This window comes from Lepus europaeus, chromosome 10 (genome assembly GCF_033115175.1).
Source record: "Lepus europaeus isolate LE1 chromosome 10, mLepTim1.pri, whole genome shotgun sequence".
NCBI classification, from domain to species: Eukaryota; Metazoa; Chordata; class Mammalia; order Lagomorpha; family Leporidae; genus Lepus; species Lepus europaeus.
In genome coordinates this window covers 20557183-20584646 of record NC_084836.1, presented here as the reverse complement: position 1 = coordinate 20584646, position 27464 = coordinate 20557183, and the positions used below count along the sequence as shown (strand labels likewise).

The following is a 27464-nucleotide window of genomic DNA, read 5'->3' as shown; positions in this document are numbered from 1 at the left end:
GCCATCCACAGGTTAGGGCAGTTATATCTTCTCGTGTCATAGAATTGTTGTGCTTTGTTTTTTATTTTTTAAACTGGGAAAAAACTTAGAAGTCATCTAGTTTAATGCTCTTATTTTAATATCTGAATATTTAAACTAATAGTTTGTTAACAAAATAAAAGCAAAATTTGGAAAAATTTATAAATTTACATCCATAGAGGCCTTTAGTACATTTTGTGAAGAGAAAATCAATGCTGTGTTCTTAACGTTCTTGGTCACAATCCCCTTTGAAAATCTGGTGACAGCTATGGAACCTATTCCTAGAAAAATGCCATAAACCCAGATACACAAAAAGCTGTCACAATTTCAGAAAGCACAGTGTACTTTTGTCCTCTGAAACCTTTTCATAGACCTTTTGTTGACCTTTTCAAAGAATTCTGATTCTAGGTAGTCAAGTTCAAGACAACTGATACAGTTTTTGTACAAAAAAAGATAAAACTGATTAAATCAGTTCAATAGATTTTATTTTTAGGTACCTATGATTTATGCTTTTGTTTCCATATGATCAGTGACATAAACTAAAATGACAACTTTTTTTTGTGTTACTTTCAACAGGAATGTTTGAATCTGTAGCCTAAGTCACAGTGAGAGAATGATGCCATAGGGTAAACTAACAGAAAGAGAGAAGAGACTGGGGGCGAGATAGAGACAGGTAGGGGGACAAAAAGGAAAGGATGAGCAGAAAGGAAAAGCACAAATACTCTATCGACTAAAGGAGAGTTAGAGAAGGAAAATCATAGTTTTAGCTTTGCATTTATAAATTTTAAATTTGTAGCATTTTAACACTTCTTCTTTATACATCTTTTCCCATTTTGATAATTCACAGTCTTTTAAATTACAGCAGTCTAAGGGAATAACTTAAAAATTGTATTATACTAAGGAAGTGTGTACTTTCTTCAGAGAGCTCACGTATGAAACAGGCCCTTCCTGTTGGTAAGAAATTCTAAGGAAATTAACTTAATATTAGTTACTAATAATAGCAGTGCATTTAGTAAGTGATTTTAGTAGCATAATGATTTAGTGAATCAGCACACATAAAGATTGACTTGTATACCTTTTCAAAATCACCTTTAACATATTTCAAACATGATTATACTTAAAATGCGTTTCTTTGTAGGGTAAGTATGGCAGCTGGAGAAAACCACCAGAGAACTGTACATATTCACAAACTGCAGTTACTTGCATCAGAAATGTCAACTGAAAGCTTCTGGATGGTATTTTTGAAATTCCTTAATTAATTTCTTTTTTTGTTTCGAAGAGATGTTGGGGTCACTATTAATCTCAAGAGCCAACTGGTGAAGAGATTGAATTGTCCTTCCCTTTTGTTTTTCAAACTCCTTATGTGTCAAGGGTTGACAAAATGTGAAGCCTAAAAAAACAAACAAAAACAAATTGTTAAAGTGAGTTAAAAAAATAACTAAAATGTACTTATCCAAACTTGCCTTATGTTGGGCTTACTATTTTTCCAAACATGGTAAATAATGTTACTTATGCCCATATTTTCCTTTTTCCAAAGTAATAATTCTGTTTCTTCTTTTTTATTTATTTGTTTGGAAGGCAGAGTTGCAGAGAGGCAGAGGCAGAGGCAGAGAAATAAAGAGAGAGAGAGAGATCTTCCATCTGCTAGTTCACTCCCCAGATGGCCAGACTCCTGGAGCTGCACCGATCCAAAGCTAGGAGCCTGGAGCCTATTCCAGGTCTCCCATGTGGGTGCAGGGTCCCAAAGATTTGTGCTATTCTCCACTGCCCTCCCAGGCTATGGCAGAGAGCTGTATTGGAAGTGGAACAGCCAGGACTCAAACCAGCACCCATATGGGATGCTGGCACTGCAGGTGGCGGCTCCACCTGCTATGCCACAGCGCTGGCCCCAATCCTGTTTTTTTTTTTTCTTTTATTAAACTTTTATTTAATGAATATAAATTTCCAAAGTACAGCTCATAGGTTACAATGGCTTCCCCCTCCCAAAACTTCCCTCCCACCCACAACCCTCCCCTTTCCCGCTCCCTCTCCCCTTCCAATCAAATCCTGTTTCTTTAAAAAGTGCTTTATACTTTAGCAAAACATATTATTTTACTTTACATGTATTATTTTATTTAATCTCTAAAGTAATTCCAACAAGGAAGAAAAGCAAGGAACTACTATCCCAGTTCAAGAGGAATACACAAAGAATTTAGTTGGCATGGCTAATAAATTAGAGGCATGTTCAAAACAGGAACAAAGGACTTGGGATGCTATGGCAGATGTCTACCACTGCATGAACTGACTTGGCATGTGGTCAACTGTTTCCCCATGCTCATCTGTGGATGAGGACACCTTAGCTCACACCTGGCCTCCACAAACACCAAATCAATTCACACCCAGAGTTAACATTTGAATTCCTGAAGCCCATAAATGTTGGGTATTTTTTCCCTTTATCTTCACTAAAATAGGCTTCAATTAAATATACCTATGGTGATGCCCTCCAATTATACTGCTTCTAAAAACTTAAACTCCTGTACTCTTTACTCAGAATTGATATCTTCAAACAATAACACCTTACACTGAGTGCTTACCACGTGCCAAGCTTTTGGTGCTTTTTGTCATTAAATCTGCAGTATTCCTTTTTTTTTTTTTTTTTTTTTTTTTTTTTTTTTTACAGGAAGAGTGGACAGTGAGAGAGAGAGAGACAGAGAGAAAGGTCTTCCTTTTCCGTTGGTTCACCCTCCAATGGCTGCTGCGGCCGGCGCACCACGCTGATCTGAAGCCAGGAGCCAGGTGCTTCTCCTGGTTTCCCATGCGGGTGCAGGGCCCAAGCACTTGGGCCATCCTCCACTGCCTTCCCGGGCCACAGCAGAGAGCTGGCCTGGAAGAGGAGCAACGGGGACAGAATCCGGCGCCCCGACCGGGACTAGAACCTCGGGTGCTGGCGCCACAGGTGGAGGATTAGCCTATTGAGCCACAGCGCCATAAAATGCCTACTCTTAACACTTACAGATTTATTTACATCCACAAATACTGTCACCTTTGCTCCAATATCCTTTCTCCTGTTCCAGGAAAACCCTTGATCCTGTGCCCTTGAACTAATTTCCTCCTTGCCTGGCTTCATCAGCCATCTTTGTTCCTTCAGTATCCCCTTCCTTCTGAAGCCTTCCTCTCAGCACACCAGGATGCTAAAGTTGATGGGTATTGCCCAGTTCCTCTTCTCTGTCTCACGGCTCTGCATTTCTTTACCTGTTCACTCTTCTTTATTCCACTGCAACCTGGCTTTTGCTTCTCAAGCACAAAAACGGTGCCCACCAACTCCGTCCAGAGAGTTAGCAGCAGTGCTGATCTTCTGCCACATGGAACCCTCCTGCCTAATAGGTGACAGGCAGAGTGGACAGTGAGAGAGAGACAGAGAGAAAGGTCTTCCTTTTGCCGTTGGTTCACCCTCCAATGGCCGCCACGGTAGGCGCGCTGCGGCCCTCGCACCGCGCTGTTCCGATGGCAGGAGCCAGGTGCTTATCCTGGTCTCCCATGGGGTGCAGGGCCCAAGCGCTTGGGCCATCCTCCACTGCACTCCCTGGCCACAGCAGAGAGCTGGCCTGGAAGAGGGGCAACCGGGACAGGATCGGTGCCCCGACCGGGACTAGAACCCGGTGTGCCGGCGCCGCAAGGCAGAGAATTAGTAATAGGTTACTTTTCTTTGACTTTATGGACACAGCTTCAGATCATCTTGTTCCTAAATCTTCTATGTCTCATTCATGGGTTTCTCTTTACCTACTCCTGATTATTGGCATCCCTTACACTTTTATCCTTGGGTCTCTTCTTTTACTTAACACACCATGAATGACTTCAGTTTCTACCACATGCTGATGAACCCACATACTTATTTTTAGCTCTTCTCTCTCCTCTGAGGTTCAAAACTGCATATCCAGTTGCCTTGCTAAAAATCTTGATCAGTTGTCCCATACAGAACTTAAAATCCCCAGACCCCATCATTTCCCTAAACCTGTTCCTTTTTATCTCTTTTTCTATCTAAACTGGTAGCAGTCACCTCACCTGGAAACTTGGGTCATTTTTTTTAAGTTGCATTTCTCCCTAAACCCCAGATGAAATCAAATGTTATCAATTTTATCTCTTAGAAATTTCTCCAACCTGTCCCCTCCTCTTCATCCCCCTCGCCTCTGCCACAGTACAGGCTACAGCATTTCTCACTTGTACTGTTATTAGCAGTCTCCTAAATAAGACTGCCTGCAGCTCCTCCAGCCAACATACTCTGCACTGCTGCTAGCATGCTGCTCCTAAAATCCTATCTGGCTTTACCACTTTCGTAAAAATAACTTTTAATGCTTCCCCAACTGCCTGGTGAGTTTGTTGGCTGCTAAATGAGGCCCTGCATGAGCTGATACCTATCCATATCTCTAGGGTTTACCTCTTTCACTCACACTATCCTTCTATCTAAATATACTCACCTCTACTCCTTGGTTTTAACCCTCTTTACTCATTTTTAAGATTCCTGTTGGGAATTATCTCTTCACATCCTAGTCTGATACCCTCAAACTAGGTCAGGTAATCCTTTTCCAGACTTTTTTTTTTTTTTTTTTTGACAGGTAGAGTTATAGACAGAGAGAGAGAGACAGAGAGAAAGGTCTTCCTTCCATTGGTTTACACCCCAAATAGCCGCTACAGCCAGCACTGTGCCATTCTGGAGCCAGGAGCCAGGCGCTTCTCCTGGTCTCCCATGCGGGTGCAGGGCCCAAGCACCTGGGCCATCCTCCACTGCCTTCCCGGGCCACAGCAGAGAGCTGGACATGAAGAGGAGCAACCGGGACCAGAACCCGGAGCCTCAGGTGGAGGATTAACCAAGTGAGCCACGGCGCCGGCCCCTTTTTCCAGACTTTCATAACCTCCTCTGGCAGGACACACACCGATCATGTGAGGAACTTCAAAAAGTTCATGGAAAAATTGAGTAAAAAGATGTTTATTTTGGTGCAAAAATGATTTGAAATCCCTGCATAATTTTTACAAAATTCACATTTTCCATTAACTTTTAGAAAACCTCTAATATTTTATGACTGATTTCCATGGCTATATCTCCATCATCAATTCTTTCTCTGAATTTGTCCAATAAATATTTATTAAAATTTACCATGTGCTAGTCCCTTTGAATAATAAAGCATGAGTTTATTGTAAGCAAGGGCATTGTCTTCTATATCTTTGTATTTGTGATGTTTATACAAAGTCTTGCACATAGTAAATGTTCAAAAAATATCTAGTGAATAGTTGAATGGATGGATGAATTCCAGCTCCCAGGAGCATTTTTTTAAAAGATTTATTTATTTACTTGAAAGTCAGAGCTACACAGAGAGAAGGAAGGCAGAGAGAGAGAGAAATCTTTCATCCTCTGGTTCACTCCCCAATTGGCAGCAAGGGCCAGAGCTGCACTGATCTGAAGCCAGGAGCCAGGAGCTTCCTCTGGGTCTACCACGCAGGTACACAGGCCCACGGACCTGGGCCATCCTCCAGTGCTCTCCCAGGTCATAGTAGAGAGCTGGATCAGAAGTGGAACATCCAGGACTTGAATGGATGCCCATATGGGATGCCGGCACTGCAGGTGGCGGCCTTTACCTGCTACACCACAGCGCCGGCCCCATCTCAGGAGCATTTTGAATCAATTCTCATGCATTTTAAGGAATCATTTCAAGTATAGGAAAAGGAACATACAACAGAAAGTGCATACAATATACAATATACAACATAAAGAATTAAAAAATTCAATTAAGGAGCTGGCACTCTGATGCAGCAGTTTAAGCTGCCATCTGCAGCACTGGCATCCCGTATTGGCACCAGTTCACATCCCAGCTGCTCCACTTCCCATCCACCTCCCTGCTAATGTGCCTGGGAAAGCAGCAGAGAATGGCCCAAGTGCTTAGGAGACCCAGAAGAAGCTCCTGGCTTCTAGCTTTGGACCAGCACAGCTCCAGATGTTGCAGCCATTTGCGGGGTTAACCAGCAGATGGAAGATCTCTCTGTCTCTCCCTGTTTCTCTGTAATTCTGCTTTTCAAAAAAAAAAAAATCTTTTAAAAACCAAATTAATATGTATGCTGATTTAATCTGGATATTAAATATTATTTTTCTAAAAGATAAACTTCTAGAAAAAATGAAATAAGATAGCTTCACTTTCCAAATGTTTATAGTTCACAGCACTGCATAAAGCATTTATATGAGGGGACTTAAAAAAGTTCATGGAAAATGAACATCATAAAAAAACATTGGGGCCACTGTTGTGGTCTAGCCGGTAAGGCTGCCACCTGCAACAATAGCATCCCATATGGGCACTGGTTTGAGTCCCTGCTGCTCTACTTCTGATCCAGCTCCCTGCAAGTGTGTCTGGGAAAGCAGCAGAAGATGGCCCAAGTCTTTAGGCCCCTGCACCATGTGGGAGACTGGGAAGAAGCTCCTGGTTCCTGACTTTGGACTGGCCCCACTCTGGCCATTGCAGCCATTTGAAGAGTGAACTAGCAGATGGACGATTTCTCTCTCTCAATCTCTCTCTCTTTCTCTGTAAACTCTGCCTTTCAAATAAATAAGTAAATCTTTAAAACAAAACAATCATTCATAGATTTCAAAAATTTTTGTAGCAAAACAAACTTAATTTTTAATTCCATTTATCTGTGAACTGTTTGAAATTCCTCATATTTAAAGCATATTGTTGAATGGAAATAAATGTTAAAATGCTTACAATCTCCCCATGTTCCTCCAAAACCTAAAGTTATGGGAAAAAATGTGAAAAGCTAGTGCAGTTAATAGCAGTCAATTGAAATTTGTTTTGAAATTAGTAAAATACACTAGAATTAATACCAAAAGATATTAGTTTTAGAATACTTCATTAGTATCATTGTTTGATTCATTAAATAGGATGTATGTGACAATATACTTGTGCCATATACCCCATCTTCAAAGAAGGAAATGAGAGAAGATAGCACCAACTAGCTGAGAAATTCTAATTCAAGCAAATAAATTATGTCCCTCTGAATTTTTTTAAATTAGTAATGTCTTTGACTTTTTATTATTTTTTAAAAAAAAAAAAGTTACCTACCTTTTTCCCCTTTAAAAGTTTTTTTTTTTTATTTGAGAGGCAGAGAGACAGTAAAACAGAGAGACAGATAATGAGCATGAATTCCCAACTGCTTGTTCATGCCCCAAATGTCCACAGTAGCTGGAGCTGGGCTGGGGCTGGGGCTGGGGCTAAAGCTGGTAGTCAGGAATGCTATCCAAGTCTGCCACATGAGTGGCAAGAATTCAATTACTTGAACCATCATTACCCTCCCAGGGTTTGTGTTAGCAGGAAGTGGAGCCAGGAACTGGAGCTAGGAATCAAATCTAGGTACTCTAAGGGACACAGCATCTTACCTGTTAGGCTCAGTGCCTGCCCTGTTACCTACTTTTCCTGTTGGCCATGTCACATAACCTCTCTAACTTCAGTTACCTGATAATAATGGGAAAAATAATAATGGGATTAAATATAAGTGGGATAATAATAATGTTTGTACAGTAGATTATTGTGAATATTAAATAATTTCAGAAATCGACATTAGTGCTCAGCAGAGTCTGACAGTGACTCAGTATTAGTGTCAGTTAAAATTAAATATGAAATTAACTCAAGTATGTTAATTATAATCGATATTACCTATCAATATAACATTTAATGTTATATAAGCATTAAATATTTAACAACTATACTATGAAACACATGATATTATCATGCTTGTTTTATAGATGAGGAAACTGAAGCACAAAGAAGTTAATGATTTACCCAGACATTTGGCCTTGGCATTCACAGTTACATCTTTGATGCTTCTTAGCCTCCAAAATGACAACCTCAGAAGATTTGTATTAAAAATATTTTATAGTTTTAAAAATTCTAAATTATGGAATCAGCTCAATTGCCATAAGATAATGAGTGACAAGAACTGATGGAGTCTAACAACTGGGGAGTTTATATCTTTCTCCATTAAATTTGATCCTTCTCCTACAAAAGTAGAGGGCAGAGCAGAGAGAATGCAAAACAAGAAAGGGAATTTAATAGAGTCAAAAAAAGAAATAACAGAGAACCAAGGAGCAGAGAAACAGGCAACTGCTTAATAATAGAAGGGAAGGTGAGAACTGGCAGCAAAAATGAGAAACTGGGTTTCCACTTTCCTTGTACAAGAGGAATCCAACAAAGGGTTTGCAACAAGAACAAGAGAAGAATTTCTTCTGGAAACAGCAAAAGATAACCTAAATGTTACCACTTTTATAACATAATATATTTATTGCATAATCATTTTTGGTGCCTTTCCAACTCCCTTTGCCACAACAGTCAATGATACAGGAGGAAAAAAAATCAATCAATACCTGAGATGGCATCTGGATCTTCTCCATGCAGAAGCTTCTTTAGTTTCTTACTGACGAGATCCAATAAAGTAACTGGCGTCTACATAAAAACAAGTAGTTTCAAATACTTCATATGATTTTTTTTTTCTAGCTAGGAATTCAACACAAGAAAAAAAACTGACAATTTTTGACCAATGAGCTAGAAGGACTATAAATGAGGGGATAGGGGCTGTGACGGCTAAAAGCCTGTGAATTATAAAAGTTATGAACACCTGAAATCTTTTAGCATTCTTAAAATCTAATTTTCTATTTTCATATATCAGTGTGTTTCAAGTAGCTCCTGGAAAATGCATATTATGAGAAAACTACATGTGAGTTTCAAAATTATTTTGTTCCAACTTACCTGTTTTTTTTAAAATATTTGAGATGCAGAGAGAAAGAGAGAGAGGTAGAGACAGAGATCCCGTCTGGTGTTCACTCCCCATGCCCACAATGGCCTGTGTAGTATAGGGGCTGCAGCCAGGAGCCTGCAATGTGACTGGATCTCCCATGTAGGAGGCACAAAGCCAACTACTTGGGTCATTACCACTGCCTCCTAGGATCTGCACTGGCAGGAAGCTGGAGTCAGGAGCTGAGCCAGGAATCAAACCTACAAACTCCAATATAGGATGCTGGTGTCTTAACTGTTAGGATAATACAGATGCTCCCCAATCTTTTAATTCCATTTCCATAAACTTTCTAAAGTACTATTGTATGTACTACATTTGAGATTAGGTTAACATTACCGAAATGTTCTCCTATAATAATAAAACATATTTGAAGTTTAATAGTAGTACTCATAAATAATAGTATATTGTAATTACATGGTTCATATGTAAATAGCAGCTCTAAAATATGAAGGTACTTCACAAATTTTGTGGAAAATATGCATTATGTTTTAATTTTATTTTTCCAGGAACTTTTTGAAGCCCTCTCATTCACTAAAGCATGTTCTCTTAAAATGGGTAAATGTTCCTCTTCCAATTTTGATTATATCGTAGGGATTCTCAGACTACAACATACAAGGGCACTTCAAAAAGTTCATGACAAAATGGAATTAAAAAATTAGTTTACTTTCATAAAAAATTTGAAATTCATGCTTAGTTTTTTCATAATATGCATTTTCTATGAACTTCTTAAAGATTCCCCAAATATCTGGAGAGACAATTCATTGTCTAAAATTGTACAGAGGATGCTCCCTGGTCTGTCTAGTGATGAAGCTCATGTCCAGACAGCTCCTTCATCCTGGCTCCCAGGCTACCACTTGTCCTGCCACAATTCAGCCATGAAGTTGTCCCCACTACTTCATTCTGTCATCCAATAAAAATTTAATGAGTGACTGCTATGTGTCAGGTAATATTCTAGGACAAGTGATGAATAAATATGTCAAGTTTTCTTAACTCAAGGAAGCTATATTTTCACAGAAAACCAATTTTAAAAAACATCAGCGAACACATAATCAGGTAGTAATTTAAAGATTTATTTTATTTATTTGAAAGGCAGAATTACAGAGACAGAGAGAAAGAGATCTCCCATCTGCTGGTTCACTCCCCAAATGGCCACAACAGCTAGGGCTCTGCCAGATTAAAGTCAGGAGCCTGGAACGCCATCCGAGTCCCTCGCATAAGTGCAGGGGCCAAGGACTTAGGCCATCTGCTGCTGCTTTCCCAGCGAGCTGTCTTGGAAGTGAAGTAGCTGTGACTGAAAAAGGTGCCCACATGGGATGCCAGCATCACAGGCACTGCGCCATGACAACGGCCCTGAGAGTAACATTTTGAACAGAGGTCTGAATAGCTGTGAAGAGTGAGCCACAGGAAGATTTGGGAGAAAAACATCCTGAACAGGGCCTTTCCTCTTTCTTCCTGAACCCTACCTCACCCTTGGTGGCCTGCCACAAAATTTGAACCAATATGATTATGATACTACCAGTTGCAATACCATAAATGGGAAAATAGAAAAATAATTAAAAAATCTAATTTCTGTACCACGTGTAGAAAGAAGGCAAATCATTCACCCAGAAGATGATAAAGAGTATGAAAGAAAAAACAGACAGGGTTTAGTGGTGAAGAAGAGTAAGGAGGAGTAAATGTTCTTCAGAAAGTCCTGGTTGGATTCTGGGTATATATTTTTTTAAAGATTTATTTGAAAGGCAGTGTTACAGACAGGGAGAGGGAGAGACAGAGAGAGAGGTCTTCCATCTGCTGATTTACCCCCAAAATAGCCGTAACAGCCAGAGCTGGGCTGATCCGAAAGCAGGAGCCAGGAGCTTCTTCCAGGCCTCCCACATGGATGCAGGGGCCCAAGCACCTTCCACTGCTTAACAAGGTGCATTAGCAGGGAGCCGTATAGGAAGTAGAGCAGCCAGGACTCAAACCAGTGCCCAAGTGGGATGCCAGTGCCGCCGGCAGAGGCTTAACCTACCATGCCACAGTGCCAACTCCTGGATATATTTTTGTAGGTAAACTATATATAAGAATTTTGGTTCAATGAATGTAGAACTTAACATTTAAGTAACCTGTGCCCTAACTTCCACTTATTATTCTTTTGATGAAAAACCAGGTTGGAGAGTATATAATGATTAACTTACAAGTGAGCTTTGAAAATATGTTTTACTCAAAATTTATAAATGGGGGACTACCTCTTTTATATATACTTAGTACCAATTTTTCTTTTCTTTTTTAAAAAGTATTTATTTATTTATTTGAAAGGCAGAGTTACACAGAGAGAGAAACAGAGAGGCAGAAAGACAGAGAGAGATCTTCTACCTGAAGGTTCACTCCCCAAATGGCTGCAATAGCTGGAGCTGGGCTATCCAAAGTCAGGAGCCAGGAGCCTACTCCTGGTCTTCCACATGGGTACAGGGGCCCAAGGACTTGGGCCATCTTCCACTGCTCTCCCAGGCTCATTAGCAGGGAGCTGGATCAGAAGTGGAGCATCTGAGACTTGAATGATGCCCACTTGAGAAGCCAGAGCCGCAGGTAGAGGCTTTATCTACTATACCGCAGCATTGGCCCCCAATTTTATTCTTTTTTTTTTTTTTAATTTTTTAAAAAATTTTTTAAATTTTTGACAGGCCGAGTAGACAGTGAGAGAGAGAGAGCGACAGAGAGAAAGGTCTTCTTTTGCCGTTGGTTCACCCTCCAATGGCCGCCACAGCCGGCGTGCTGTGGCCGGCGCACCGCACTGATCCGAAGCCAGGAGCCAGGTGCTTCTCCTGGTCTCCCATACGGGTGCAGGGCCCAAGGACTTGGGCCATCCTCCACTGCACTCCCGGGCCATAGCAGAGAGCTGACCTGGAAGAGGGGCAACCAGGACAGAATCCGGCGCCCCAACCGGGACTAGAACCCGGTGTACCGGCGCCGCTAGGCGGGGGATTAGCCTGTTGAGCCACGGTGCCGGCCCAATTTTATTCTCTTAAATAACTGAGAAAGAGCTGGCATTGTGGCACAGTGAGTTAAGCCACAGCTTGCTACAGTAGCACCCCATACTGGAGCACCTATTTGAGTACTGGCTGCTCTGTTTCCAGTCCAGCTCTCTGCTAATGTTCCTGGGAAGGCAGAGGAGGATGGCTCAAGTAGTTGAGCCCCTGATATCCATGTAGAAGACCAGGATAGAGTTCCTGGCTCCTGGCTTAGGCCTGACTCAGACCTGGCTGTTGTGGCCTTTTGGAAAGTAAACCAGTGGATGCAAGAAGTCTTTCTCTTTCTCCTTCTCTCCTTGACATTTTGCCTTTCAAACAAACAAATAAATAAATCTTTTAAAAAAATTCAATAATTGAGGAGAAGCTTCAGCTAAGCTTGACAGAACGGTTACCAAATGTAAAACAATATGTTTCTTTATAACATGAGATGAAAATTTTACAAAGGAATAATTCTTTACAGGGGCGTCAGAGAAATAATAACACCAAAAGTACTGTCTGGTACTAGAAATAGCAGACACTAAAAATATTTTTTTCTAAAATGTTTCAAAATATATTAAGAATCTGACCATGTTTTATTATCTGTAGTGCTACCCCTCTATTCTCTTGCCTAGATTATTACGACAGCCTGAGAAGATGTTCTAGCTTCTACACTTGCCACTTTATAATTTATTCTCAACACAAAGCCAGAGGTATATTTATAAATGTCATTCAACTCATTCCAGTGCAATGCTCAACCCCGGCAATGATTATTCCAAGGAGAAACAACCTTGACTGGCCTATGAAGGCTTTACTGTGATTTGTGTGCCACACCACACTGATTTCATCTCACACAACTCTTCCCTCTGTTCACTGCTTCTTTTCCATTCCTCAACATCTAGACATGCATCACCTGCAAAACCTTGGCTCTGGGAACCACTATCACCAACCAAACCCACTACCCACCTTCCCCGGACACTTGATTCACTCTCTCCACTTCCAGTCTTTGCTAAGTTCTTACTTTCTCAGTGACCTCAACTTGGGCCACTCTAATACTGTAAGTTCCTGACCACCTGATTCTAGTACCCATAAATCCCTGTAACCTAATCTTTTTTTTTTTTTTCCTATAGCATTTATTACCTTCACTCTGTTATATGACTTGATGATATGCTGTCTTTTTATTGTTTGTCTTCCCTTACTTGGATATAAGCTCCTCAGGGCCTGGGTCTTTGTGTTCTGTTCACTTAAATATTTCAAGCACCTAGAACAATCCCTGGCACATAGTAATACAGAAAAAACAAGTTGAATAAATCAATGGATTGTAAATACCAAAAAATTTTAAAGTCTATTTCCTTCTCTTTAGTGGGTATAGGGAGACAACATTCCTTTAAACTTTGCTCATTATACTCAGTAAATTATTTATTAAATGAATGATTTGCCTTTTTGCTTGACACAAATAGCTTAGTAATAAATGTACCCAGGCAAAATGCCAGTTACCTTGAAGAGCTCAGAGTGAAACTCCAGTAGAAACCAGACCAGTTGTTCTGCCTGTATTTTTAATAATGATTTGGTTTGCAGGACTGCTTTGGCAAGAGTTTTCATGACCACTATTTTGTTATCATACTGAAAACAGAAAGATTTATAAGTCATGAATGATTTATAACAGAAAAAATGTCAAAAAACTCAAAAACTGTGCTTATAAATTTTTTCACCTGTTTTTGCAACCTGTAGGCATTAGGCTCAGATGCAATAGCCATAAAAGTAAGCAGCCGTCGTAACTCTTCTCTCACATTGGGCAACAACAATCTGAGATAGAGCTGTATTGCTTCAAGAGCTTCTCCTCTTCTCTCTTTTTCTGTATAGGAATTGCAAAGAAGATGAAGAGACAATAGAGAGTGTACTACCTAATAGTCAGTAAAATGCTAGGCTGCTGCATTTGATTTGCAATTTTTGCACTTATAATTTTTATTAGGAAATAGATCAAATACATAGGAAATTATATAAGTCTATATAATATGATGTGTGATCATATCCACATTATCAAATAGTATCATGAAAATAACAAAATATATGGCCATTTACATGCTAAAAAAATGACATTATGTTGCTCAATTTTTATTTTGCTAAAAGATGACCAAATTAATATATCAGAAACTGGCATTGTACTATACCAATATGTATTTCTCAGAATGTACTGTGATATATTGTATCTTAGATTTATGTCCTATACTATATGAGGAGTCTTCAAAAAATTTATGGAAAATGTATATTATAAACATATACATATATGTATATACATGCACATATATACATATACATATACATATGGATTTTAAAAACTTTATGCACTAAAATACTTACTTTTTAATTTCATTTTTCCTCAAACCGTTTGAAGTACCTTCATGTTAGCTACATTTGTTAGTACAATTTACATGGCAAGCATAATAAAGAAGTGAAAAAAAGATTCCATGAATTCAGTACCTTATACATAGAGGAAAAATATTCAAATGTAATACTCAGAGAATAGATAACATTTTCTACTTCAAGTTGTGTGTTTTAAAATGTTTTATTATTCAAAAAGTTTGGACTTAAAAGTTTACTAATTTCTGAGTATTAAAAAGTTCAATAATGTTTTCTTACCTAAAAGTTCAATAATTCCTGAATGAATATCAAAATAGTCATCAGTTAACAGGCAAGATCTCTCTTGATTATAATATTTTACTATGACATCAAAGAGTAATTTCTTCTGAGTATCCAATTTTGTCTCTTCACTTTGGTTTTGCACTAACTGCTGACTAACTCTAACTATTAACTGGTCAGGGAAATATTCCAAGCATTCAACTGCTGCATTAAGCCAGTTATCAATCCTGGAAGGAAAATACAAAATAAAATAAATCATAGTTAATACTTCCATTTATCTAAAGCACTCTGTGTAATAAAATATGGCTTATCTTTAACTAAATTTAAAGAAGAAATTATTTTTGGAGAGATAGTGTCAACATGGTTTGCTGGACGAATGAAGAATGAATAAAAGGGAATGACTCCCTTGCCAAACACCACCACATTCTTATGTCCTTTACTTGCAAGGAGTTAGAACACTTTTGACTACCCTGTAATTTATTTATAACTTTGCTAGTCTTTGTTCTAAGAAGTTCATTTGAATGGTTCCATTCCATTAATAGCCATCAAAAACTCCTCACTTTCCCTGCTCCAGTAATGAGATGCAAAATAAGATACTAAATACTTGAAAATAAGATACAAATATTTGCCCAACCCAGATGCTCTGTTTACCCCACCATGCTTCATTTCCTTTTCTGATATCGCCCTTCCTCCCTCCTCCCTCCCTTTCTTACTCTCTCCCTCTTTCATTTAATCCTAAATTTCCTTTCTTCCTTCCTACATTTCCTCCCTCACTCCCCCCTCTCCCTTTAATCCTCAAATTCCCTTCCTCCTTCCCTTCCTTTTAATCCTCAAATTTCTCCCTCCCTCCCTTTCTCCCTATTTCTTTCCTCCCCTTCTTCCCTTCCTTCTATTTTTTCCCGAGACAGATGAACAGTGTATTTTTGGCTAACACGTGTGATTCATGTCTTCTAGATCCTGGTAGTGAAGAGACACATGACAGATTGCTTTTCTCTCCCAATCCACCCTTTCTGCCTGGAGGCTTATAAAGGCAGACTGGCTGCTGTCAGTTTAGCAGCACCTGAAAAAAATCCTGTTCCTCTTCTGAGGTCCCAATAATATCTCTGACTCAAGTGCAGGGAAAACTCAGACCTTTGTTTGGAGCTTTCTGAGCCAAATGTGAATAAGGGGAACCTGCGCTGTGCAAACGGGACCACACTGGACAATCTAAGTGGGTCCAGAGGTCTCACTGATCACTCAGCTCTTTCAGGATCTGAAGCTTTTTGGTCCTCAGCCTTGGAGTCTGACGTTCTTTTCTTTTTTGGCCCAGATGGGTTGAAAGCATTATACTGGTTCTCTCTGCTGGAACATAACCCTACTCAGTCGTATGCCTAGACTTCCAAGCGGCTGCTTTGTTCAAGATGACAAATATCTTGGCATCTGGATTCAAAGTGAAGGAAAGCTCATTCAAGTCATAGATAAGGGAGTCCCTGAAAAGCTCATCCACAAATGAGGCTGATTTTATGAGAGGGCTTATCTCATGTATGTCTCCCCTACTAGACAATGGATTCTTTCACAGCAGGAATAAATAAACATGTAGAAACTGTAACTGTTACATTATTTTATGGTCATAAAATGGAAATGATATAACTCTGTATCATACAGGAAAAGGACAATTGACATATAAATGAATTCACATAAATAAAATCACTCCAATTTCCAATGATCTTCTTGTAGACTATAACCAATGAGTTTCTTTCTAGATCAAAATCACAGTGATTAATTTGTAAAACAGAGATGGTGTCAGCTATAATATGGGAATGTTCTCATACCCAGGACAAATAAATGAAAGACTTCTTTAGTTATACATTATTTGACAATTAAAATGGTCACTTACTCAGTTAGACATAAGCTTGGAATAAGCTCTCTGTCTAGGCAAGTGTTAGAGATAACCAGATCTTCCTCCTTACTTAATTGAAGATTTTGTGCTTTAACTGGAGGTTCTAAAATATTTTCCAAGAATGGAAGATGAATCAGGTGGAGAATACATAACAATGTTTGTTGTTTCCAAATATCTTCCACAGCTTAGAAAGAAAAGTCAAGATTGACAACACATATACATATTCAACAATATTATACAGTTTTTCCATTTCTAAACACAAAACTAAACCCATTTAATAGTAATATAATAGATTAATTTAATAATAAGATGATTTAAATTTGCTCTATTGCAATTTTTCAGGGTTATGAGCAATATTTTTTAAACCTTTTTTTGTCTGCAATTAACTTTATTATTTATTTTTTAAGTAATACAAACTTGATAAGTACAACTTTAGGAATATAGTTATTCTTCCCACCATACCCATCCTTCCACCCACACTCCCACCCCTTTCCATCCTCCCTCTCCCCTTGCCAGTCCCATTCTCCATTAAGATTCATTTTCAATTAACTTTTTTGTACACAGAAGACCAACTCTATACTAAGTAAAGATTTCAACAATTTGCATACACACACACAGAACTGTTTGAGAGCTAGTATTACAGTTAACTCCATGAGCAATATTGATTTTATTTTTTGGTTATCTTGATTAAATAGTGTTACCATCTAGACTTTAAAGCTACCCTTAGGTTATTTCCAAATACAAAATGCTACTAGTCACACAAGTTATTTTACCAGCTGAGAGAATAAGAAAATACTAATTACTTTCTATTTCAAGACAATGCAGATAACTAGTATTGTTTTAAAATTAAAATACAGTATTAGGTTAATTTTTAACTTGGTTTTCTGATCATTTCTGTTATTAATTAAGTTCTGAATCACCCTAACCATCAGATCATGGTCAATGTTTTATTTTCTCTTTTAATTCAAGAAATTAAAAAAGCAAAAGCTATAGTAAATCTATTGCAGAGCTCTCAAATAAGTGCCCTATGGACTAAATTTGATCCATTGTCAGAATTTGTTTGGTTTTAAAGTACTTTGATTGTTTTGCTTATTTATCTTTACTTATTATTTGAAAGGGAGAGAGACAGAGACATATTTCATCTGCTAATTAATTCTCCAAATGCCCATAACAGCTGTGACTGGGTCAGGCTGAATCCAGGAGCCCAGAACTCAATCCAGATCTCCCATGTGGGTGGCAGGGACACAAGCACTTGAGCTATCATCTGCTACCTCCTAGGATATGCATTAGCAAGAAGCAGAGGAGCCAGGGCTTAAACCAGGCACTTTGATATGGGATATGACAATGCAACTGGTATTTTAACCATAGAGCCAAACACCCACCCCAGTTACAAAGTACTTTTAAAAAACTAACTTGTGGGGCCAGCGCTCCAACGTAGCAGGTAAAGCCACCGCCTGCAGTGCTGGCATCCCATATGGGTACCAGTTCGAGTCCCGGCTACTCCACTTCCGATCCCACTCTCTGCTGTGGCCTGGGAAAGCAGTATAAGATGGCCCAACTCCTTGGGTCCCTGCACCTGTGTGGGAGACCTGGAAGAAGCTCCTGGTTCCTGGCTCCTGGTTTTGGATCAGCACAGCTCCGGCCATTGTGGCCAACTGGGGAGTGAACCAGCGGATGGAAGACCTCTCTCTCTCTCTGCCTCTACCTCTCCTTCTCTCCCAGTGTAACTCTGACTTTCAAATAAATAAATAAAACATCTTCTAAAAAAAACTAAAAATTGGAGATTTCACATAAAATTCTGGGTTTCAATTGTCTATAAAAAAATCATAAAATCTCTCAGCACTGGGTCTAAATTAATACCTGGCCCAAATCAGCTGATATAAAATTAAGGCAACTCCCTCTATATTGGCAAGTCAGTTACAGTTCACCATAAACCCCATCACTACTGACTCTATTGCATACAGTGAAACTTAGTGTCAGCTGCAACTGCTCTATTGTTTTTGCTACAGTAAAAATTGACTTCTCACTTATATTTCTATGTTAAGTGATAAAAGAAAAATAAAGCCTCAATGGGCAACATATTTCAAGAAAAAAATTTCATTATATATAGTTTTTTCCTCCGTGTCTTATAACTAAATACTTACTGACTTTCTGATCTGCCTGATTCCTAAAGCATTCACATCTTTTAGTAAAGACTTAAGATCACAAATAGTCTCTAGTCAAACAAATGGTCTACATTTGTTCTATACCCATCTTTGGGAAAGGCACTGAAGTAGGTACTACAAAAAAATACACAACAAATTGTGAGCCACGAGCAGTCATACAGTAAGAAGCAAGGATAGCCATTTATGAAAATACTGAAGAAAAATTTTATCATCACCAATTAATCTAAATAGATATGAGTAAATCAAAAAGCAGGGGGGAAAAACATTCATCTGCAAGAGCACCAAGACAGAATATTCATTCATTCATTCATTCAATAAATATTTTTGAGGATTATTTTGTGTTAGTCACTGTTCTAGGTGCCAGAGTTATAGAAGTAACCAAAACAGCAACCATGAAACAAGAACAGAATGCCATGAAAAAGGAAATTCTAGGAACTTAAAATGAGCTTTTAGTTATTAATAGGAAGGCTGGAGGATAAATTTGAAGAAACCTCCTTGTAGTAAAACCAAAGTAACAAAAGGATGGATAATAAGAGGGAAAAATATATGAAAATTGGGGACTAGTTAAGAAGGTTCAGTATCCGAATAAGAGATTAAAATTAGAAAGAGGAAGGTAGAGTTGGAAGGAAATTGGTAAGAATATCAAGGAACTAATCCAAGAAAATTTCTAGATTGAAATAAGCCCAGTGAATGAAAACAAATTCACTTCAAGTACAGCAGTTTAGAATTTCTGAAAGTTTGGGAGAAAAATAATCCTGTAAATTTCAGGGATAGAGGTGGAACAATCAGATATGAAGAATAATTAATCAGAATGGCTTTCAATGCAGCAAGTTAAGCACTGCCTGTAAATATTAACTGCTCTTCTTCCAATCCTGTTTCCTGCTAATGTTCCCCAGGAAAGCAGTGAAAGATGGCCCAAGTACTTGGGCCTCTGCCACCTATACGGGAAACCCGAATAGAGCTCCTGACTTCAGCCTGGACAAGCCCTGGTCATTGCAGCCATTTGGGAAGTGAACCAGTAGATAGAAGACCTGTATCTCTGTCTCTCTCCCTCTATATGTAACTCTGTCTTTTAAATAAACAAATATTTTAAAAAGAGAGAATGGCTTTAAAAACATCAACATGAGAAGCAAAAAAGACAGTGGTGAAATACCTTAAAAATTCCTTGGGAAATTTGCAACCTAGGATTCCAACTGTCAATAAAATAAGAGGCTAGAATAAAGAAATTTTTAGAGACATTAACAAAAAAATCATCTCCCATGGCATAGTGGGTAAAGCTTCTGCCTGCAGTGCCAGCATCCCATGTGGGCACCAGTTCAAGTCCCAGCTGCTCCACTTCCGATCCAGCTCTCTGCTGTGGCCTGGGAAAGCAGTACAGGATGGCCCAAGTCCTTGGGCCCCTGCACCTGCATGGGAGACCCAGAGGAAGCTCCTGGCTCCTGGCTCCTGGCTTTGGATTGGTGCAGCTCCAGCCCTTGCGGTCAACTAGGGAGTGAACCAGTGGGTGGAAGACCTCTCTCTCTCTCTCTCTGCCTCTGCTTCTCTTTCTGTGTAACTCTTTCAAATAAATAAATAAATATTTTAAAAAAAGAAATTTTAACCAAGGTAAAAAATAATTTTAGGGGCTGGTGTTGTGGCATAACAGGTTAAGCCGCTGCCTGCATTGGTGGCATCCCACATGGGCGCCGGTTCAAGTCCTGCCTGCTCCACTTCCAATCCAGCTCTCTGCTAATGTGCCTTGGAATACAGCAGAGGATGGCCCAAGTGCTTGGGCCTCTGCACCAATGTGGGAGACCTAGAAGAAGCTCCTGGTTTCTAGCTTTGGACCAGGCCCGCTCTAGCTGTTGTGGCCATTTGGGGAGTGAACTAGTAGATGGTAGACTTTCTCTCTCTCTCTTCCTCTGTCTCTCTCTCTCTGCAACTGCCTTTCAAATAAATAAAATAAATCTTTTAAAAATTTTTTCAACTGGGCATTTACATAATAATCAATACATGCCTTATTTAACTCATTTTGCATTAATATAGTCACACAGCACTTTAAAACATTAATTGCAGTAATTCTATTTAATAATTTTTATGTTGAATTGTGTCAGTATATAGCGTTCACACATATATTATCTTTGAATAGAATTTTTGGCCAAAATTGCATAAACATACCTTATTCCTCTCATTAATCTTCTAATTATACTTGGAAAATGAAGGGGATGGAAAAGTGTTTCTGAGATCAAAAAAGGAAGGAAAGAAGCCCAAACCCCATCTTCATTTGTGGAAAGCAGATGTGCCTAAAATTGCAAAATCATGAAGTAGCAATGTAAACATGCTATTTCGAGATGTGCGTTGTAAATGGCTATCTCTGAGCAAGAGGAAATGGGCGAGAGGACAAGAGTAGGGAGCTGCCATTCTTTTTTAAAACAAAACTTACGAGCTATTTGAAGGTTTTACATTATGTGCACATTCAACAAAGCTAAAAATTAAAATTTTAGTAAAGTACTTAAGAAGGAACAAGTGTTTAACCTAGAAGTTAAGATACCCACATCCCTTGGTGCTGGCATCGTTGTGCAATGGGTTAAGCCACTTGTGATGCCAGCATCCCATGTGGTCACCTGTTCCTGGCCCAGCTGCTCCACTTCTGATCCAGCTCCATGCTAATGGCCTGAGAAAGCAGCAGAAGATGGCCTGAGTGTTAAGGACCCTGCAAGCCTTGTGGGAGACCCAGATGCAGCTCCTGGTCCCTGGTTTCCACCTGGCTCAGCCCCAGCCATTGTGGCCAACCAGGATTGGAAGACTGATCTCTCTCCTCTTTCTCTCTGTCTCTCCCTTTCTTTCTTTCTTTTTTTTTTTTTTTTGACAGGCAGAGTGGACAGCGAGAGAGAGAGACAGAGAGAAAGGTCTTCCTTTGCCGTTGGTTCACCTTTCTATGACTGATCCGAAGCCAGAAGCCAGGTGCTTCTCCTGGTCTCCCATGGGGTGCAGGGCCCAAGGACTTGGGCCATCCTCCACTGCACTCCCGGGCCACAGCAGAGAGCTGGCGTGGAAGAGGGACAACCGGGACAGAATCCGGTGCCCCGACTGGGACTAGAACCGGGTGTGCCGGCACCACAAGGTGGAGGATTAGCCTATTGAGCCGTGGCGCCAGCCTTCTCCCTTTCTGTGTCACTCTGCCTAACAAATAAATCTTAAAAAAAAAAAAAAAAAGATATCTGCATCCCACACTGGATTGCCTAGGTTTAAGTCCTGCCTCTGGCTCCTGACAATAGATTCATAGCAATACAGACTGTGGGAGGCAACAGTGGTGCTCAAGTAGTTAGGTTCCTGCTATCTGCCACCCATGTGGGAGAGATCTGGATTATATTCCTGGCTTCTGGATATGGCTCCAACTCAGCCCTAGCTGTTCTAGGTATTTGGAGAATTAACCAACGAATGGGAGCTTGCTCGCTCTCTCTCTCTCTCTCTCTCCCTGTCTCTCAAATAAGTTAAAAACCAAAAATTACATAAAAGTGCCAACATTCTTTCCATCCTGTGTCTTTTTATTCTTTTAAAATGTGAGCCTTCTGATTCTCAGTTTCTCCAACTACAAAATATGAGTTTAATCCCTCACTTTACAGGCCTACTGTGAGATTATAGATAACAAATATAAAATGCCTAACAAATTGTTTAACATAGAGAAAGGCCAATAAGTGAAAATTATCCTCATTAGTACCTTTACTGATAAATTGCATTCATCTATACTTAGGAATTTCTGTGTTTCCAAGGAGAAATAATGGGAAAAGTTATTTTTTCCTTGGTAATAGATGAATAGCATACTTTTGTTGGCTCACTTTCTGCTTGTGCTCCAAATTCTAGTTTTCCTCAGAGTTGTCTTCTAGTTCCCTTCTCATTCTACACCCTTTCTTTGGGTAACTTTTATTTCCCCTCTCACATCTATCTTAACTATTGCTGATAAACAATAGTTAAGTGTGCAAAACATTAACCAATGGCAGTAAACCATGGAACCACTGATGAACTGTATGTATATGCATCCTAATAGCCCTGACTATGGGACTGGCATCAAGTAGACGAACTGAACAATAAAGAGGAGTGAAAAATAGGTAGTCTAGCTAATATGTTTGAGAAAGAGAAAGAGCAGGGAGATGTTTGGGATGAATCTATACAACTGACAAGAGATATTTATAAGATTTCTTGGATTACAAATCATAGAGACTGGCACTGAGTCTGCGTGTTTTCTCTAATAGTATAGATTACAACACCTCCAATGAATTTGGTCATGGTCATTACAACTATTATTGGGTCTATGTTGCTTCACCTGTTCTTGTCTGGTGTAACTGCTATCTAGAAGGAAGCTCTCACAGGGACGAGAAGCTGAGAGTCAACACAACATACACATGTGTTTATCACAGCTAAACAGTTCTTGCAACCAGTAAAAATATTAGTGTTTTCCAGGCTAGAAGGACGGGAGGAATGAATGGATGAAGTTTAAAGGATTTTTAGGGCTGTGAAAGTATTCTGTAAGATACATGTCATCATGCATTGCTCCAAACTCAGAATATACAACACCAAAAGTGGGTCCTAATGCAAACTATTGGTTTTGGTTAGTAATGATGTGTCAGTGCAGGTTCATTAATTAATTAACTGAAGGAGGTACTTCAAAAAGTTTGGAAACAACAGAATTAAAAGACAAGTTTACTTTGGTGCAAAAAATATGAAATCCATCCATAGTGTTTTCATATGTATTTCTCCTGAACAGAATTTTTGAAGATACCTCATATGCATGGATTTCAAACTTTTTTGCCCCAAAACATACTTATCATTTAATTTCATTTTCTACAAACTTTCTGAAGTGCCCTTGTAGATATCACTCTGGTGCATGATATGGATAATTGGAGAGGCTTTGTACTAGTGGGCAGGGGTATGAGAACTGTACTTTCTGCTTCATTTTGCTATGAACCTGAAATTGCTCTGAACATGTTTACTTTTAAAAAAAAAAAAGTCAGCTCTTCATTACAAAGTTCTCAAAACAATAATGCGAACTGAGATTACCTTCTTTCGAAAGCTGGAGAATGGGTTCATTAATAATGATATTTGGAGGTAAATGCAGATTCCCACTCATTGTATGAATAAGTTCCTCAGTTCTTTCTCCACAGAGCCCATGTGCTAGAGGATTAGAAATCATTTCATCTTCTGATCTGCTAAAAAATAATATGCAAGCTTTTTCATTATACACAAGTCCAAAATTTCAAATATGCATTATAACAAATCCATTAAAATTTATTCATACATTTCTTCTCTCCAAAAAGGATTTCTGACACCTTACAATAGGAGATACAAGTAACAAATTAATAGACTATAACCGAAAGAGGATAAACTAGGATTCTAAATACATGCTAATTCATAATTCATAATTACTGTGATCCAGTAGAAAAATTTTCCTCTGAGTTTCCATAGATTCTTTACCTTTTTAAAAAGGTGTATTTCATTTATTTGAAAGGCAGAGTGACAAAGAGAGGGGGAAGATGCAGAGAAAGAGATCTCCTATCTTTTGATTCACTCTCAAAATGGTTGCAATAGCCAGGTCTGGGCTAGCCTGTAGCCAGAAGCCAGGAAATCCATCCAGGTCTCCCAAGTGAGTAGCAGGAGCCCAGGTACTTGTGCCATTTTCTGCTGCTTTCCCAGACATATTATAATACATAATTTTATATATATATATATATATATATAATATATATAATACTTGAACCAGCATTCTGAGGAGGGATGCCAGCATTGTAGGCTGCAATTTAACCCACTGTGCCATGACACGGGCCTTTTACTATACTGGCCAAGTCACTTTTCAAGATTTGAAAGCATATCAATTCTTCAGAGGATATAAAGTTTTTCCTGGTACAAATTCTGAAAAATTTATGTGACGATGTTCTCTGTAACAGATTTAGAGCAAATGAAAAAGTGGATTAATTTTTTTTTAATTAATTACTATTTTTATTTATCACTTATTTTCCTTTGAATCACAGTGTATCAATACTATTTCCCAAAGTGTATTGCTATTTCAAGATGTATTTTTTTATTTATTTGAAATACAGAGTTACAGAGAGAGGTAGAGAGAGAGAGAGAGAGAGAGAAAGGTCTTCCATCCGCTGGTTCACTCCCCACATGGATGCAATGGCTAGAGCTGAGCCAATCCAAAGCCAGGAGCTTCTTCTGGGTCTCCCACGTGGGCACAGGGACCCAAGGACTTGGGCCATCCTCCACTGCTAGTGTGGTACAGAGCTGGATCGGAAGAGGAGCAGCCGGGATTAGAACCGGCGCCCATATGGGATGCCAGCGCTTCAGGCCAGGGCTTTAACCCGCTGCACCACAGCGCCAGCTCCAAAGTGGATTAATTTATACACAGCTTTTAAAAAGCTGACTTTGAAAAAACTGGTAGAATAATATTTACTTTTATTTCAATGACTATAGTTTTTCCACAGTCTAAACACAATATATTACAACATTTTCATTAATACTAACCTTAAAGGATTTTTTGCTTTTATTTCACCAATCACCATATTCTCAGCATCCTTTTTTCTTTTGCAAAAAACGTAAGATGATTTATCGCCTAGAAACCTGTAGAGACTATTGTTGGAATCTTCAAATTCCAGTTCCTTTTCAGTTTTGAATAGCTTCATTCCTACTGGTTCAAACACTTTATGATTCATTAGAAGTTGGCAAAGATGAACTCCTTTAAGACGAGAGAGGTCATTGCTACTTCGGCACACATTTTGCATAAGATGACTTAATACTACATCAACAGCATCAGAACCAGTAAAACAGTCTTTGTATGTTCGTAAATGATGTCTCCTCCTTTTTATTTCCACTTGGGTCCGAAGGGAGTGAACAATACCATCCCATAGCTGAGTGGCTTGAAAAGGACCAGCGCAACCTGAAAAAATATATATAATAAATATATGCTTCTAACAAATTTAGATTACACAAAGCTATGTAAGCTTTTCAGTTTAGACAACCTTATGCTTTTTGATGGTATATCTGCTGCTAACATATTTCTTAAGTTTTATTTCCCAATTTATGTAATTCATTATGTTTATAAAATTTGCATATATTTCTAGGAACTTGTTTAATTGATGCAAAATATATTAGTATGTGAATATATATACCTGTAACATTACATGATTAATTACTAGCAATACTTAATTTTGAAGAGTATTCAGAGCACGTTTAAAAGGAACACAAATACATTTCAATTGATCACTACAGAGCTGTCTTCAATGGGCTCTTTTTCTGTTTTTTTTTTTTTTTTTTTTTTTTTGTCTGCCTGATCAAAGAGATCTGGGTAACACACTGAATAAAACTAATCACATGTCAGCTGTTCTTGACAAAACAAAAACTTTAATGAAAAATAAGGAAAAATAGAAACAATCAAAATGCCTATTCCATGTGAAATAGTTAAATAAAAAATGGTAGAGTCTTACTATGGTATTAAAATGAATGAAATCAAGTGATGTTTATAGCATGGAAGACTCACATTGAGAAGGGAAAAGAACTTCTGAAAAATAAAAATTAAAACAACCAACAAGCTGAGAATAACAATTCAATACTATAATCCTATTTAGATAGAAATGAACTGGCAACCTATATATAAATATATATAAATAAATAGAGAGATCTGGGAGGATAAACTTCAGTAACTTTTCTGAAGTAGGTTTGCAATGGTGATGGTGAAAGAGGATGTTCACTCTTTATTCCATGATTTTGGACTTGTATAATGTGCATATATGAATGTTCTCTTTTTAAAAATTTAATTGCAGACAGTAAAGCCTTTTCATTGAAATATAATTCACGCACCATAAACTTCACCATTAAATTCAGTATTTTTAGTACATTCACAAAGTTGTGCAATTATTGTTATGTAATTCTAGAACATTTCACTCCAAAAAGCCCCCCAAAGTTAGCAGTCACTCCCATTCCCTCATCCCAGTAAATTTTTAATTTTTAGGAATTACAAGGGGGAAAAACTTAATTATCTAGAATGTTGCTTCTAAATATTTTGGTCCATATAATCAAAGAATTTAAGCTCTCTCCTCCCTTGGCAATGGATAACTGGACATAACTTCGATGCGTGATTTTACATAATAGCCTGCTATTTATAACAAAGTGACAGAAATAAAAGTCTATCAACCTCAAAAAATCCTTTTGTAACTGAAGCTGTCCATCCTAGAAATCCCAGCCCCAGACACAGCGGACAGTGAGGACACAGAGGGGTGGGGTGGGTGGTGGGAGTGCAGCAGAAGAGGGGCGATTTCGATGGGGGCGGGAGGCTGAGAGGTGGAGACAGGTATGTTCTGCCAACAAACTACCTCGCCACTTCCATCAGACAGGTAAGCCAGGTGCCCTTGTTGCTAAGCGTAGCCTGGGGAACAACGGCATTGACGTCATCTAGAAACGCAGGACGGCAAACACTCCTCCGGAACCAGCACCTGCATGTTTAATAAGGTCCCCAGGTGCTTCGCATGCAAGTTCGTTTGAAAAGCACGCTAGTCCGGACTTTGCAAGGGCACTTCATCACGAGAGCAACCCCAAGAGCGAGCCCAGCGTCCGCAGTCCGGAGCCCGGGTGGGCAGGTGCCACGGCAGGAAAGGAACACGGAGCAGAGTCCACACCGCCCGCTCCCCTCAGCCGCCCCCGCCCCGGCCTTCACTGTCCACTGGGCTAGCATCTGGGCTACCTGTCTTCCTTTTCCGGCAGGAGCCACCTCTAGGGACCACGGAACTCCGACCGCTCCGGCCTGTACCCGCAAGCTCATTCTGGCTGCCAAGGTGGCGGAACCGAGGAGTCAAAAGAACCGCCATAAGCTTGGGCGCCGGAGGCTGTCCAAGGCCCTAGTCCCGCCTCCACCTGACTAAAGGGGCGGAGAAAAGCCCGGGTCCCGCCCCTTCCGAAACAGCCGGAAGTGACGTCATGCCCTGGCCGGCAGGTCTC

At 39.2% G+C, this 27464-nt stretch overlaps 1 protein-coding gene across 4 annotated transcripts; it reads right to left on the bottom strand.

The window, feature by feature from the left end:
* On the bottom strand, nt 1-27361 carry DEPDC4 (DEP domain containing 4). Of its 4 annotated transcripts, none has more exons than XM_062203067.1 (9): nt 27211-27361; nt 24999-25410; nt 23535-23683; nt 16330-16516; nt 14454-14680; nt 13526-13668; nt 13311-13436; nt 8399-8477; nt 1-1408 (listed from the first exon to the last, which is right to left on the bottom strand). In XM_062203067.1, exons 1-9 carry the CDS (start codon nt 27332-27334, stop codon nt 1233-1235), a joined length of 1623 nt encoding a protein of 540 aa, XP_062059051.1. In that variant the 5' UTR covers nt 27335-27361; the 3' UTR covers nt 1-1232. The 4 variants fall into 4 exon arrangements, with proteins under 4 accessions (XP_062059051.1, XP_062059052.1, XP_062059053.1 ...); XM_062203068.1 differs by having other exon boundaries at nt 16330-16435; XM_062203069.1 differs by lacking the exon at nt 27211-27361 and adding an exon at nt 26843-27078.
* Between the last annotated feature and the right edge of the window lie 103 nt (nt 27362-27464).

What these genes read in the sequence shown, in the direction of transcription:
- DEPDC4 (XM_062203067.1), bottom strand. Translation starts at nt 27,334, where the DNA reads ATGGCGGTTCTTTTGACTCCTCGGTTCCGCCACCTTGGCAGCCAGAAT. An exon ending in CTGCCGGAAAAGGAAGACAG is followed by an intron (nt 25,411 to 27,210) that starts GTAGCCCAGATG and finishes ATATTTTTTCAG; the next exon opens with GTTGCGCTGGTCCTTTTCAA. An exon ending in AAAGCAAAAAATCCTTTAAG is followed by an intron (nt 23,684 to 24,998) that starts GTTAGTATTAAT and finishes ATTATTTTTTAG; the next exon opens with CAGATCAGAAGATGAAATGA.